Below are 13,203 nucleotides of genomic sequence, written 5' to 3' on the forward strand. Positions count from 1 at the left end.
CAGCATTTCTTTTCGAAATGGTCCACGTAAGTCCTCAGGTTGAGTGTTTTTACCTTCACCACCTTGAAACTGAACATGACAAGCAGGAGGCATGCCTGTCTGTGAAACCTCATGCTCATTAGCCAATTATTAATCCTCAGCTCTGGCTTTTAGAATAACTCTAATTTATAGAACTGACTATGTTTTTTTGTTTGTTTGTTTTTGTTAAATATGATCTGACATTAGTGACTGGAGCCATAAACTCATCTGTAAAGTATTTATTGAGGTCAAATCATTTTGTTACAGACTTCTAGAGTTTGCTCCCTACTGGCAGTTAAACAGAACGCAAGTTTAAGGCATTTTCCTTCTGTCTAACCGTTTTAGGCCTGGAATCTAAGTCCATCTTTGATAATGTCCACATGCTACACACAATTCTTATTCTTATAAGTGAATATATTTATTTCACCACTCTATTTTAGCAAACCAGCTGAACTGTGCTGGTCCTAAACGCCAAGCTTGATATTACAAAGCAAGTTTTATGTTAGCTGGTTTGTCAAATCCAAAAGCTCCAGTCAGACATAACGGGTATCACAATGGTGCTCATCAACTTTTTGCTGTTAACCCAGGCTTTGTGCTTCAGGCTCTGTGCGTGCTCACATAGAAGAGGTGCTTGACACATCATTTGACAAAATGGCCACAGTGAAGGCCACATACACTCATTTGCAAACACACAGGCTCGTGCAAACTATTTTTTAACCACTAATCAGCCACAGCGGCTGCAGCATTTATCCAACAAAAACAACAATACAGTGCTTTTTTAACACGATATTTACTGTCAATATTTTGACAGGGAGCGTACAATGCTCCGGTGGTATCACATTGTACAGTAATCAGATGATTGGCAGCCTGTTTCCAAGCTGTGCAGCAAACAAACTCTTTCCAGAGGCAGCAGGTTATGTACAGCCAGACTAAATTAAATCTAAACCCGTGTGATTCACTGCTGCAACGATAGAACATTTTCGTACATTTCCTACTGCCATAAAAAAACACTTTTCAAATATACACACAGAGAATTTCATCAGGCCAAAGAGATGACATCACCTGTTACATCCTATCATATTGCTTAGGCACTGTTCACATCTTATTAGTTTGTGTGATTGGATACCAAAAGAGAGTGTAATGAAAAATTTACTTTCCCAAAACATATTCTAAATCATTTAAGGAGGCGCGTTTACAAATGACAGAATTTACCCTTGATGTTCATCCAAACAAATGTCAACCTTTCAAGGCGTGATATCTTTTTTTCTTTTTTTTTGAATTACAGGCGTTTTGTGCAACATCAAATCCAAAACAAAAATTGACTTCAAAAGCAGCTTAATACATTATTTAGATCATGTTTGGCTTTTAGATCCTGTCAGTCTCCATACCAACAGCTCTGTATCTCCTTTCACTCCTCCTTTGTCTGACAGGCAGCCCTTTTTGTTTAACTGAGTTTCTAAAGAGTCTTATGAGGTGTCAGCCGTGGTTTTTTTTGTCTTCTTCTTCTTCTTCATCTTGCTTTCATTGCTGTTCAACCTGCTCCAGGAGATCTTGGTAGATTTCTGATTTCAGAAATCGTGGGTAACAGTCGTTTTCCATCAGGCCATATATCAGTTTCTGCGCCCTGTCGAAGCAATTTGGCCCCGGCTGAGAGATATTTTTACTGATTTCTTCTCTGGTCACACAGTCAATGTTTATCTAGGTTCAGAAAACAGCAGCTTTTATTTCACCCTTTCTTTCTGAATATATTTTTACATCATGTGTTTAACTGTAAAAGATAAACTGTGTAGTACTGAATAACAGACAGTGAAAAATTTCCTTTTATTTGAATGTTTTTTATCGTAAAAGTGAGTCAAATCACCACCAACCGGGGGTGATTTGTAGATACACAGGTCTGACTTTGTTTACTCCTCAATTCACAAAAGCCATACCTGTCTAGGTGCACCAACTTGGACAAACTCAGTGTATATCTGTTTGGCAGCAATGGTCATTTCTGTCACTCTGATTATTTTCTTGTACTTTTTGCAGGCCAGCCAGAAAAGAAGGTTCTCATCACTGTACTCTGTCCTCAAGAAGTCCTCAAACACCAGCTGGCCAGCTGTGCAAAAACAACAAAAGCACTTTGAAATACAGTCAGTTTCATTTCAAACCCTGAAGAAGTAAACACTTGAATTTTTAAGGACCTGTGTGTTCAGACTGCTACAGTTTTATAACCCTACAGGTTGGATTTTTTTTCCTCTTCTGTATTACACCACAAAACTCAATCAGTCGCTTCCAGAGCTCAGGTAGCTCACATTTGTTATGCTAACAACTGCATATATAAAACAGTATATCTGGTAACACCCTAAACATACAGTAAAGGCACTTTAGCCTATTATTTGTGAATCATAACATGTCATAGGCCGTTACATTATTATATTTTCTTTTAAAAGTGTCTTATAGTGTTATATATACATATATATATGTAAACTAGATTTTCGATTCCATAAATTATTTAAAAAAACAACAACCTTATATTCCTCAAAAGTATGTTACCATTTCATATTTTCATTTTAAATTGCTGGAATTATTATTAACTATGTAAGCTGTGGAAAATTACGCTTAAATCATTGGTTTCACTTGTGCTTACTGATAGTTGTTACTTTGATGTCTTGGAATAAAAGATTATTGATTAGACAGCTGTTTAAAAAGAAATATCTTTGAACCATGGTTTGATTAGTGCTGTGTGCTTTCACATTTATGCTATCAAGTGAAGTGTTTTTTCTAAAAGTTCAAAATTGTTCCAAAACAGCGGTGGGGAGGAGGGAGCCACGTTAACTTTCTTGCCTGAGAGTTTTACAAATATCATTTGACTGATAAATACATTGTTCACTACAAATATGTCACTTTTTAAGGTTTAGACCTTAAAAAAATATCATGGTTTGGGTTCAAATACAGTTGCTGCCAGATGCTGTTTTCTTAGTTACCATGGTGACACAAATTTGAAATGCATCACTACAAATACATGTTGTTCAGAGACAGGAAAAAGCGTAATAATTCATGCCCACAAAGACCACAAAATATTTCTTTTTTAAAGATTTTTATGACTGTTTCACAAAATGCCATGAGACCTGACAGAGCCAAAGTAGGATCATTTTTAAACCTTAACCACATATGGCAAGGTACAAAATAGAAAAAAAAAATCAGCTTGTTGAATAGTTAAATTAAAAATGATCTTGTTGAACATTACATTGCTTTTGGCAGCCTTCCTAATCATGCTGCATCTGTAAGCTACTTTGCAACCCACCTAAACCCCAGCTCATCTATTTCAAGCTATTAACTTTATTTTTGACTTCATCAGTGTCATGTCCTTGATGCCAATTGCTCTCTGTACTGAGGGAAGCTACTACTGCTCTCCCGACTGGGGAGGACTCAGAGCAGAACCAAATCGCCAAATATACAAGTCAATGGGTTCTTTTAGACTGAAGGTCTGAAACTCAAGCTCTACCATTCCTGGGACTCTATCCACCTCTTTAGATGATCATTTCAGAATGAATTAGCTTATATGATGGCTATTTTACATCCATGCGCATCGTCATAATTCATCACAGTCATTGCGGCTGATTTCAGTGAAAATAAATGAAAGATCCAAAATGGTAGCATGGACGTAAACTTGAAAATAACTTTTTACACTGATTTGAAGGATTCACATATCTAATCTACAGGAAACAGCAGCTCATTTGGACTTTTCTGCTATTTCAATTTCACTGTCTGTCACCAGAAACTTCTGCCCTGTGCTCTTCAAAAGAGGCCTCTTTTGTTCACTGTAAACTGCTGTAAGCTCTTAAATCAAGTTTTCCTGACGACAGGGACAAAAAATTGGGTGAAAGCAAATTTAAACGAATCATTCACTTTCAAATTTATAAAGTATTTTAGGTAAATTTCATGAGAGCAACAAGCCTCCTCTGAAGGTTAAGCAATTCTGTATCTTTCTCTCACATTCTCCTTTCCTCCTAACAGTGCTCGAAAGCTCAAAGAAGTCAGTGAACAAAGAGACGATGCAGAAAACTGCCAGGCATTGTGGTGCATGTCTGGAGGCCCTTTTAACTTCAAAACCTTCAAAAAACCGAACCCCGCGTGCTCTGCCTCTGCATCATATAATTGCACACACCAATATTTCTTGTTATCTGCTCCCCACACTCCTTACCTTTGTTATGGGCGTATTCATGGAGCTCTGATGCCAACGCGGGTGTTAAATACTCAGCTCGTCTTAGGGGAACACAAACAAGCAGCTAACTGCGAGCACCGGTGTTATTCACAGAAATCGCTTTACATAAATCACAGCTGGCGCTCTGACAGTAATTGACAGGAAACAAAACACATCCAGAGGCCACTTGTTCCCGTCTACAAATCACTCCATATCTGAACTTTCAATCACAACAGAGCTGACTGGTTAAATTCGCATGAGACGTAAAGGTATATGAATGCCATTAGATTTTTTTTCTTTTCCTTTTTTTCTGCCCCTGTTTACCTGTTTATCAAACGTGTCATTGCAGTCCTTCAAAGGGAAATGGAGCAAATGGAATGCGAGATGAAATTTATACTCCGGAGGGCAGTCAATCTTGATGCCGAAGACAACAGGCTAAAATATTACAGATGGGCTGAGTTCATTTCAGTGGAGTGATGAGAGACGAAAGGCAGCGTAAAGAGTGGGAAAAAGAAAGAACTTATCTGCCACCTCAGTCATTTTCAAAAAAAAGGGCAGGAGTGTGGTCAGGTGATAGCCGCGAGCGGGTGCCGGCTTTATAAATGAATAAGAGTTGGTTGAAATCATCCTATCTACACCGGCAGCTCAGATTACGCTTCTTATCTCGGCCAGTGTCGTCCTCCTTAAATATATCTTCCAAATGGGTTTGATGAACTTGAGGGGAGAATATATCCTCGATCCTCCTAAAGAAGTCTCGAGGGCAATTCACCAAGATTTGCAGGGCCGAGCGGCGCAGAATTGAGAAGGTAGAAAAGAAAAAAGACAGAGAGAGAGAGGATGAGGAATTGAGAGAGAGCAGCCTTTGACAGGACAATGAGAGGAGTAAGTGGCCTTACTTTTACACTCCAGAAGACGGTCAAATGACTCCCCCCACGCCATCAATGACATCATTAACAGGAGCTCTGCAGAGCAAAATTGAAAAAAAAAAATCTTCATGAAACGTACATCTTGTCAAACAGACAGTGTACATTCTGTACAAAGGATCAGGGCACATTCACGTCAGAGATAAGCTGATAAAAAGTTAAATCCCAAATTGTACCTACTTATTACATTAGATTAACTAATTAACGTTTATCTCTTAAACGTCACTTTTTAAATTAACTGATATAAATCATTCATATTGTCAGTTTAATAAAATTCCAAAAGGGTACCTCATCTTGTCATATTTCCAAGTCTAGAGGATGAAATTAATAACAATGAGTAACATTTTAGCTGATATTGGCTCCTAATTGAATACCAGGTATCAGTACAGTGAATGACTTGATATCTGATGCTAAATATTAGATCACTCAGTGCTTCTCCTGGATGTGAGTTCATTCCTGACCACAGCAGTGAAAGAAGTATTCAGATATTTTCCTTGCAATTTTTTGCTTTTACGTATCATCAGAAAGTATGTCATAAATGCTGACTTCATAATGTGAAAATCATTGGTTTGATTGGTTGCCTATAAAAAGGAGTGCATGATTTCATCCCAGAAGGATGGGACCATCAGCTTAATCAAATGATACAGCCATGCGAAAAATTAAGTGCATATTTACTGTTTCCAAAAGGAATTTTGAGGATAAGTAGCAGCCAGGTGCTGCACCTGATTAAATGATCATCATCAAGTGTGAGCATTTGTATAAAAGCATAAGAACCTGAATGCAGTCTGGAGCATTCAGGTGTGTGTTAACACAATGCCAAAATCTTCCCTGGAGTGGATGGATGCCCCAGAAAATTCCCCAAGAGAAATTCATGTTTAGAGGAACTGCAAAAAACCCAAGAGCTGCATCTCAGAGTCAACTGGCCTCAGTTAGCGTGTTAAATATTAAAGTTTATGACAGAGCAATTTGGAAAAAGCTGAACAAGTACAACAACAAGTATAGAAAGTCTGTTATCTCTAACAATAACTTGGCAGCAAAGGTTTGCAAAGCTCCATCTGAATAATCCGCAACCAAATTCTTTGGACAGAGAGACCAAATTGGAAATGTTTGGTCATAAAGTACAACACCAAATCAAACGCAGCATATCAGCACAAATACTTCATTTGTGCATGATTTGGGGTTTTTTTATACTACAGGAGCTTGACTCCTTACAGTCTTTGAGTTCATCCTAAACCTCTTTATACCAAAGTGTTCTAGAGTCAAATAGAAGCCATTGTGCTGACAGCTAAAGATTGGCAAACGAAAAGAACAATGATCCCGTTCAACAGCAGCAAAGCTTTCACAGAATGACTGAAAAACAAAACCATGGTGCTGCAATGGCCCACTCAAAGTCCAGACGTCAACATGACTGAAACGCTGTGGCAGGATCTTAGAAGAACTGTGCAAACATCAATGAACTGAACCAACGCTGTAAATAAGAGTATGCCAAAATTCCTTTGCAACAACATGAGAGTCTAATAAATTAACTAAAAAAAACAAACCAAAACAATTACTTCAAGTTATTGCTGCCAAATGTTTTTCTACAATGTACAAAAACATAGGGTGTATGTAGTTTTTCGCAGAACTGCATAGAGTACTGTGAAAACTTTGTTTTTCAACACTTTATAATGTAAAACATTTGCGAGATAGCCACCTGTCATAATAACCACTTTTACGTTAAGTGTCCCTGTGGTGTTAACACATTTCACCACAAAGGTTGCAAAGAACCCAGGATGAGCGTATGCTGACTCGTGCACTGCATCCAGAGCCTGAGCTGGCTTATAGCCCCCATTGACCATGTTTCTACAAAGGAAGTCTCTGTGGGCTTGTTTTCACCTTCGATTGTGTTTCTGGTTTTGTTTCAAACTTGAACATTAAAAGACTGATCGTGTGTGTTCTGATTAGCATAGAGATTTTTGTCAATGTGTGGGATTATAGCCCAAGGTTTCTATTGTTAACCGACAATGCATTTCAACTCATGTTACACAGTGAGGCAAATGTAATGTAACCAGTAGGGTAACAAATAACTCCATTGAGAAATAATACAACATAATGTATTACTTAAAAAAATAATATTGAGTAATGCTTCTCCTTCAGAAGATTCCCGGATAAGATGTAAAATGTCTTCAAAAATATCTATAGAAGTTCAGTTGCCTTTTTCTGACTAGCAACCCCAGCACTTCTTAAAGGAAGGTGAACAGAACAGTTCACGCAGAGGCAGGATAAAAGTCTGTACCTCAGTTTTAATGGAGTGTTTAGGTCAGTTGACAGAAAGAGCAGGAAAAAGTCTTTAGTCCAAAAATGCAAAAACTCCAAAGGAACCCCCCACTTTGCTGTAACTAAAATTGCAAAAATTTAAGAGTCGTAAGAGTCGTAAGCACACTGCCCACTAGAGGACAATGGGCTATCAGGCCACCCTCATAAAGTCTGTTGCTGATTGGTTGTTCAGAGACAACACACCAGTGATTTGCTGGAGGTTATGTTGTAGCTGTGGCAGTGCTCATCTTGTTCGTCCTTGCACAAAGGAGCAGTTATTGGTCCTGCTGATGGATTAAGGACCTTCTATGGCCCTGTCCAGCTCTCCTAGATGAACTGCTTGTCTCTTGGAATCTCATCCATGCTCTTGAGACTGTGCTGAGAGACACAGCAAACCTTCTAGCAATGGAACATATTGGTGTGCTATGCTGGAGGTGTTGGACTACCTGTGCAACCTCTGTAGGGTCCAGATATTGCTTGATGCTGCCAGTATTGACCAGCCAAATGCAAAACTACTCCAAAACAGTCAAGAAAGATGAGGAGGGGGACAGTGTCAGTGACCATTCTTTTTTGGGAGGTTGTCTCATTGCTGTGCCCTTAGTGAACCAAAGCAGCTGAAACTGATTAACAACAACCTCGGCTACATAACTGACCAGATCAATATCCCAGAAGTTTAACTGACTTGATACAACACTCATTAAAAAGTGCTGCTTTAAATTTTTAGAGCAGGGTATATTGATACAGGTTGGATAGTTCACTGGTGAGGAAAAAGTGTGATAGAACACAAAGGGAGGAAGCAGAACTAGGAACAAAAGGACCGGGTTCATGCAGAAGCATTACTTTTATGAGAATACTTGTTTAGCCATTAGGCAAAACAGTTACTCCCTACAAAACTGTTTTTAGGCTCTCCTAGATCCAAATTTGATGATGAAAAGCAGATAATATCATAATAGTCTTTTAAAATATGAATATAAAATAATACAAATGCAGGAAAATTATCAATACTGCAGTTTGGAAACAACAGTAACTAAATATCTTACACATGAGCTGCTAACATTATGCAGATGGAAGTTAGACAGCTGTGGGGACTGGGGGTACTAGCATGGACTGAAAAGCCTGTAAGTTTAATTGTAACTCATCTACAGTGAGTTAGATTTATGTCAGAAATCTGTTTTTTATGGCAAACCAGCAGCATCCTCTTGCCATTAATACACGTGTTCAGAGATTCTAAATTAGATGAAACTTTAATGATTCTTGTGGGCAAACTGGGTCGTTGCAGCAGCAGGGAACCAGATGAGAATAAGTCAGAGCGGTAAATGTTATTCAAGGAATTAAAGCAAGTGAACGTGCTGAAAAGTAGAGCAAATAAATAAAAAAAATCAGCGACAGACTCACAGGATCAAATACTTGGCAAGACCTAGTCACGCTATCTGACATTCGGATGACATAAGAGCTGCTTTACAGATAATGTCAATGACAGATATAAATATGGATTGTAAGCAGGCAAGTACAGTAGCTTCTGCTTGTAGGGAAACGTGTGCTATTTATATCTGTGACAGCTCCTCGGGATTCTGTTAGGTACTATTTTTTTAATGCAACCTCCTGTATATTCCCACAGGCTCTTCTAACTACAGCATACATATTCATAACCCGGGGTGGGCTTTCAATTACTTGCTGAATTATATAAGGCTTAGAACTATTTAAAGTAAGTGATCTAAGGGAGCACTAATAGGAACAAACAGGAAAGATGGCCAAGATCTGACGGGAGGAATATGACGCACTGATGATAGCAAAGGTTTCACTTTTTATGCTCGTAAACTAGTCTGACAGTACAAAGTGGTAGAGCAAGGACTAAAGCGTCCAAGCTTTTGAGCGTAAAAAAAGACTTTATTCTACCTGCGTTAAAGAAATGTTCCAATAAATACTTGAAGATGAGCCAGCTTGAATGTTTTTGATACTGTTGTTACTGAGTTTCTCAGAAGTAAAGATGATATTAGAGCCACATATGCTCCCATCCAGATTTGATATCCTTTTAATGGAAGCTGTTGCATACAGTATTTTGGCAAGACAGTGCTAAACCCCATACTGGAGCTATTACAAGGGCATGGCTTTGTTGTAAAAGTGTCCAGGTACTGAGATGGCTGCAGTCCAGACCTGTTTAGTCAGACCTGATTGGGCACATCATGGAACGAAAAATATGACAATGAAGACTCAGGACTGTTGAGGAGCTGGAATCCTACATCAGACCAGAGCAGGACAACATTCCTCTCTCAAAAATCTGCATGCAACACAGTGAAATTGCCACCCAGATTTAAAGTGAGCTGTTGTTTGTTATCAACAAGTAACACGTCCAACCTAAAACATCTGATATGTTTTATATATTCTCCTGTTCTCTGAATAAAATTACGATTTATGAGATTTAAAAATCATTTCATTCTGTTGTTTACATTTTACACAGTACCCCACCTTTTTGGAATTGTGGCTTTTTGCTTTAGCTTGTGCTAAAGTTGATTTGAACTGAACAAAAATTGGCTGATGCTTAGCGGTTCAGGTTGGAACTTTTGCATGTATAAAGCTAAAACAATTAACAATTTCAAGTCACCAGGTGGCCAATTACAGTTAGGCCTTCTATTTCTGTAGGACTAATATTTGAGACTGGAGTTTAAAAATAAAAAACTGAAAATGAACTGAGAAAAGAACAAAGGAAAGCGCTGAGAGGAGCAGGTGCAGCAGAGAAGAAGCTGCTGGTGTGTCTGAAGCCACTGGAAGACAGCGCTCCAGAGAGGGTACACTTTAAACTTTGCTCTGCCCTGCTTCTTTATAAGATACACACTGAGAAATGTGCACATCATAGATGAATGTCCTGTGTCCGAGATTCAGAGGATGCCTGGCAACCAGAGCTGTGAGCTTTTTTGGGGACCGTTTTTAGAGCCTCAGTTATGGGCATCATAATTTCTTTAACAGTGCTTGAGAATAATTTTCCCATATGCTAGGCTATAGAGAGCTGTCAGTGTGAAGAAATATAGAAATCAAGAACACTTCCTCATGTCAGTGGATTTTTTTCTCTCTGTAGGATGTCATTAAGTCAGCAGCATCAGCCTGACACTGTAAGCCAGGCATTAGTACCTGGTGCAAGACTGCTCCAGGCAGCACAGTCCAGCCTGCTGTGGCAAGCCAACATTGCAGAGTTAGTGTCATGCACTTTTCTGCTGTGACAGCTGCCCAAATGACTGAGCATAACAGACAGATGCTGGAGACTCGTGTTGCTTGCAAACTAGCAGATTTCCCCCATATTTTTCTATCAGATTCTAGTTAACAGATTAACATCTGTTTTTGCTGAATTCTATGAAACATTTAGCTGCAAATTAATGCCCTGACGAAGGTAAGCATATGAACTAGAGAACCTTTTCTTCTTTTAAATTAAATCGGAGGCTAATTCCCTTCCATCCAAATAAGTGAAAAATGTAAGGGAAGAGCACGCCGCCTTGTCCTTTAATGTTCATTAAGGTTGTCAGAATAGTACGATTTTAAACTCGATAAGAGGAAAATCCTGGAAACCATTTTTTGATATGATGTTAAAGATTTTGACCCCATCGTTCAACAACAGAAGTAATGATGACAAAGTCAAATGCTGACAAAGTTTACTTGTTAATTAACAACTAATTTCCCCTATTAAAAGTAACTTTAATAGGGGTATTAAAGTACCCCTATTACTTACTAAAGTAAGTATTTAGGAAAAGGTGCATTTGTTTTAGAAATTATTTTGATCATCACGAATCGTGAAGATAACATATTTTAAAACCTACTAATAAACAAAGGATACAAGAAACAACACAATACCTGGCATCTCAATGATTTAATTATTGTGGAAGAGCAGTATGGAAAATGCAAAAGAGACACACACACAAAAAAACCCACAGATCGCTCACTCTCAGTCTGCATTTCTTTGCATCCTTAGCTCTGCTTTTCAGGCCTGAGGTCTGTCTGATTGCACTGCTGTGCTCTAGATGTTACTATTTATTTACTCAGATTAGTTCCCCAAACTCTGAACCCTCTGCTCAGTTCAGCTACAGTTCCCCGGCTGCCGTGCACAGACAGCAACCTGACGGATTCTCTACATGTCCATAATCTGCTCTGTCATGGCTTAATATCCCATCTCTGACCTGTAGTTATTCTTCTTTTATCTAACTATCATTGCTAGTCTCTATTATAATGTAGTATGGTGTTATGAATGTTAACTACTTCAGCTGTTAGTGAGGGGAGGCACTGTGACCCTGTCTGTCTGGAGCCATGCAGTGTAAAGCTGTGTGTTAGTTGGAGGAGGCAAAGACAGAACTGCTTTTGTTAATATTTATGCTAAACGTCCAGAAGAAGAAGAGACGAGAGATGAGGGTGGAGGTGGGTCTCAAAGTAGCTTGCAGATGCATATAGCACATCAAATATGAGAAGCTGTCTTTACTTTTTCAAACCCTTTTGCTTTTTTATGGTGTTGACAAGATGCTGAAGGCAGAAAATGCCATATAAGAGATTAATAGAAAGGCTCAAACTGACAGCCTTGGCACATATTTCTGTTAGATAATTGTGTAAAAAGCTCACTTGTCCAAGCACTGTTGCTTTAAATCATTCAATTCCTAAAATTATTCATAACAAAACAAAACTCAGCCAAAGGCTGTGACATCTTTAAGTTCTGTTTGCAGTTTCATGACCATTATCAAGCAGTTCTTCAGAAGTACAGGACAAGGCATCAGAAGAAAGGCTATCCTAATGCAGGCACTCAGTTTTTGGAGTGCATCATATAGAACAGAGAGCACACTCAGCTCAAAGTATTCTCGCTCGTCTTTGGCCCTTTTTCATGTTTTCTTTGGGAGGGAAAGAGTGAAGGGAAAGAGAGCTGCAGGCATACTGAGAAATACAAAGGAAGAAAGTTCCAATAAAAACGGCACAGATCACAGGAGCCCCATCAGAAACACTTGTTCTCCAACTCGCAGACAAGAGAAAACCATCCGCAAAACACATCCCAGTTTTATTTTAGCAACTTGTTTTCTGTATGGGCGAGATCAGAGAAAGTCAGTCATTACCAAAGAACAAAGCAGACCGGAGGGGAAGTAAAACAGTGAGAATATTCAAGAGTACCAAAAAGCTCACTGACAGACAACCTCTTTGTCTTGAAGCGTGAAGACAATTTGAAGCTCATACTTACAACATGTGTTTTCTGTTGCCGAAAAGTATTTTTCTGCCGTTGTGCAGATAAGTGTCCTCCTTGTCGGGCTTCTCTCTCTTCCTCTGACTTACTTTACAGGTACAAGTCTGTGCATGTTGAGCTGCGCTACAGGCGTTTCCAGGGTTGACAGAAATGTCACTTTTCACTCGTCAGTTTTTAACCGCGCTCTAAAACAGAAGCGAAGCCACAGGACTTTGGCACCAAAAGCCCACATTTTGTTGCTTTCCACAGATGTGTTTCTCAAGCTAGCGTTTATAGACATTTAGAAATGTGAATCATTTAAACTGAGAAAGAAAGATAGACCTCAAGCAAATCATTAGTTCCTAACTCCTCCCTGCTGCTGCATACCTGTTTGGCTAAGATTTTGGCCCTTCGAGACTGCCATGCAACCGATGTGAGGAATCTGTTAATTTAACAATAAAGCACAAACATTTTCTTTGCTCATACTAAAAAATGGCTAAGATAATCATTAATGTTATTTAGTGAGACGAACATGTCCTCACTATTTGTAGCAGTAGGTGTTACGCTTTTCAGTGACCCAGTAAAATTTGCCTTAGGTA

The 13,203-nt window shown here is 38.8% G+C and overlaps 1 protein-coding gene across 1 annotated transcript; it reads right to left on the reverse strand.

Moving 5' to 3' along the window:
* Nucleotides 1–1,521: 1,521 nt before the first annotated feature.
* On the reverse strand, nt 1,522–12,971 carry LOC146498969 (regulator of G-protein signaling 8-like). Its single transcript, XM_085137857.1, has 4 exons — nt 12,623–12,971; nt 5,101–5,166; nt 1,950–2,116; nt 1,522–1,716 (listed from the first exon to the last, which is right to left on the reverse strand). Exons 2-4 carry the CDS (start codon nt 5,153–5,155, stop codon nt 1,540–1,542), a joined length of 399 nt encoding a protein of 132 aa, XP_084993983.1. The 5' UTR covers nt 5,156–5,166; nt 12,623–12,971; the 3' UTR covers nt 1,522–1,539.
* Between the last annotated feature and the right edge of the window lie 232 nt (nt 12,972–13,203).

The sequence above is a fragment of the Neolamprologus multifasciatus genome, chromosome 17 (assembly GCF_963576455.1).
Source record: "Neolamprologus multifasciatus chromosome 17, fNeoMul1.2, whole genome shotgun sequence".
Lineage (NCBI taxonomy): Eukaryota > Metazoa > Chordata > Actinopteri > Cichliformes > Cichlidae > Neolamprologus > Neolamprologus multifasciatus.